General features: G+C 44.6%; 1 protein-coding gene across 1 annotated transcript in view; it reads right to left on the bottom strand.

The window, feature by feature from the left end:
• The window catches only part of LOC109966618 (uncharacterized), a 44,254-nt gene that overhangs the window by 18,369 nt on the left and 23,306 nt on the right, over positions 1 to 2,579 (bottom strand). The window contains exon 29 of the mRNA XM_020611573.1: positions 283 to 2,579. Within this exon, the coding sequence (XP_020467229.1) occupies positions 283 to 2,579 (2,297 nt within the window). The remainder of the gene's footprint in view (positions 1 to 282) is intronic.

The raw sequence follows: 2,579 nt of genomic DNA, 5'->3' as shown, positions 1-2,579 counted from the left end.
AAAATAAGATATACAGACATACTGTGGAGGGGGGGAACATGTGGAGATACATTTGGTTCCTTCAGAAAAGGTTTTAAATACTACACATATTATGGACATTAACCCATTGGTGACTAAGTTCTATTACGAATGTATTTGAAATACAAACTTGAAATAGTTGGCATGTAATGGCAGTTAATTAATAATGAAATACAAACTAAGTCAGCTCCTCCCACAGAGATGATACTGAAGATTTTTTTTTTTTTACTGTCAGAAAGCAGGTTGGTGTCCTTCATGTCTCACCTGTGGCAAATCAAAGCCCTGGGGCTTCTCTTCACCTGTGGTGGCTGTCATTGGGGGCTTTCGTAGCTCTACTCTGGCTGTCATTTCCCTCTTCTTCTCCTCCTTTGGCTCCTCTTTCTTTTCTGTTGCATCTGTTTTGTGTCTGTCCATGTCGGCTATAGCAGCCACACTAAGTCCAGACAGGGATTCAGCACGGGTCTCTTGTACTTCTACCCTGGCCATCTTTACTGTAGCTTTGTCAGGCTGACCATCCGTAGCAGTCATATCCTCACTTACTTTAACTGTCTCCAGCTCGATAGTTGATTCCATGCTTAGTTCCTTTTCTGTTGTGACACCTTTTTCTTCTTGTACACTCAAGTCAAGTTCTTTCCTTTCAACCGGTTTGGCATCTTGGCTCCCGGGTACGCCATGCATTTCATGCGTCAGCATGTTAGCCTGTTCTTCTTGGACACTGGGATCCTTGACCTCTTCTAGTCTTTCCAGTGTGGTTTTGAAGAGTTCAAACTGAGTGTCCCTTTGGCTTGGTGTAACTCGGACAGATTCTGTCTTTGACTCAGAAGGCTGCACTGCTGCACAGACAGCAGATACTGGTTGAGCAGAGTCACTCTGAGGCACATCCTCTTGACTTCCAGACTGAACTTGTTGCGTTTCATCTTTTATCTTAACTGCTGCCTTCTCATGGTCAGTTGTAGTCTTATCTTTGCTTTCTGGCATCTTTTCATACTCCATACTTGTTTGAGATATTTCTGTCGCTGGTTCCTTCGCTATCAGGACAGAGACATCTAAAGTATGCACATTAGCTTCCTTGGGGATTTTCTCCACTGTGATAAACTTTTCATTGAGGACCTTGGCTTGATCATCCATTTCATGTGCTGACAGTTTATCCTGCTGTTCTTGATGACCATGTTGATCGAGTTTCACTTCCACCATGGTCATCTCTAATGCAGCCTTTTCTGGGCGTTCACTGGCAGAAGTCAGGTCTGTTTTCCACAGGATACTTGTTTGGTCTACATCAAACCCTGGTGCCCCTGCTGCTGAAAAACATGTGATTTCATGCTCCTTTACAGTGACCTCCGTACTTGGTTCCAAAATGAGCATGTCATCCCCTTGGCAGATGTTCTCCACCTCAACCGACTTGTCATCTAGACTCTGGGGTGCATCTTTAAAGTCTTTTGTAGACACCTCAGCATGCTCTTCTTCCACTTTGTGATCCTTGATCTCTTCAGGTGTTTTCACTGTGGTTTTCAAAAAGCCTAGCTCGATCACAGTTTTGCTTGGCTGCTCTGCAACAGAGGTGGGCTGAGTGGACTCACTATGTTTTACATCCTCTTGGATTTCAGTGCTGATTTGTTGCAATTCTGTTCTTGTTGCAGCTACAGCCACGGTCTTATCTTTGTTCTCTGGCTCTCTTTCACTCTGGGTTTGAACTACATCTATCTTTATCTCTTTTGTTGTTGTGACAGGGTGCTCTTTTTGGACCCCATGTTCCTTATCTTCTGTAGCTCTTTCTAGTGTGGTTTTCAAGAACCCTGTCTCAGTTTTAGTTTGGCCAGGTTTTCCTATGACTTGCTCAGAGAAGGCTGTCTCTATAAGTTCTGTCTCACATGGGTGGAGTGCATTAGAAGCATCCGAGGTGGGCTGAGCAGAGTCTCTCTGAGCCACACTGTCTGGAATTTCAGTTCTACGTTCTTGCACTTCTGTTGTACTCATCTCAGCTATAGCTTTGTCTGGCCTAACATCAGCAGTAGTCTCATCTTGACTGTCTGGCTCTCTTTCCCTCTGGATACTTGTTTGAGTAACTCCAATCTTTGGCTCCTCTGCTGCTGTGACAGATGTGTCTTCATGCTGCTCTGGACTGATCGGTACATATGCCTGTATAATGTGCTTTTTAGGCTTCTTGCGGATTTTGTCTTTCTTAACAGACTTTTTATCCAAGCTCTTCGGTGCACTGTCCATGCCATCTGTCGACATTGCAGACACCTGTTCTTGGAAATAGTGTTTTTTGATCACTTTGGGTCTGTCATGTGTGGTTTTAATGGGCGCTATCGGAGACTCAGTTTGGCTTGGTTTCTCTATAGCCTGTTCAGATGAGCTTACTTTTGTCAATTCCGTCCCTGCCTCATGTGGTAATGATGCTTCAGAAGCATCCGAGGTGGGCTGAGCAGAGTCTCTCTGAGCCACACTGTCTGGAATTTCAGTTCTACGTTCTTGCACTTCTGTTGTACTCATCTCAGCTACAGCTTTGTCTGGCCTAACATCAGCAGTAGTCTCATCTTGACTGTCTGGCTCTCTTTCCC

The sequence above is a fragment of the Monopterus albus genome, unplaced genomic scaffold, assembly GCF_001952655.1.
Source record: "Monopterus albus unplaced genomic scaffold, M_albus_1.0 scaffold115.1, whole genome shotgun sequence".
NCBI classification, from domain to species: Eukaryota; Metazoa; Chordata; class Actinopteri; order Synbranchiformes; family Synbranchidae; genus Monopterus; species Monopterus albus.
This window is presented reverse-complemented; position numbering and strand designations above follow the sequence as displayed.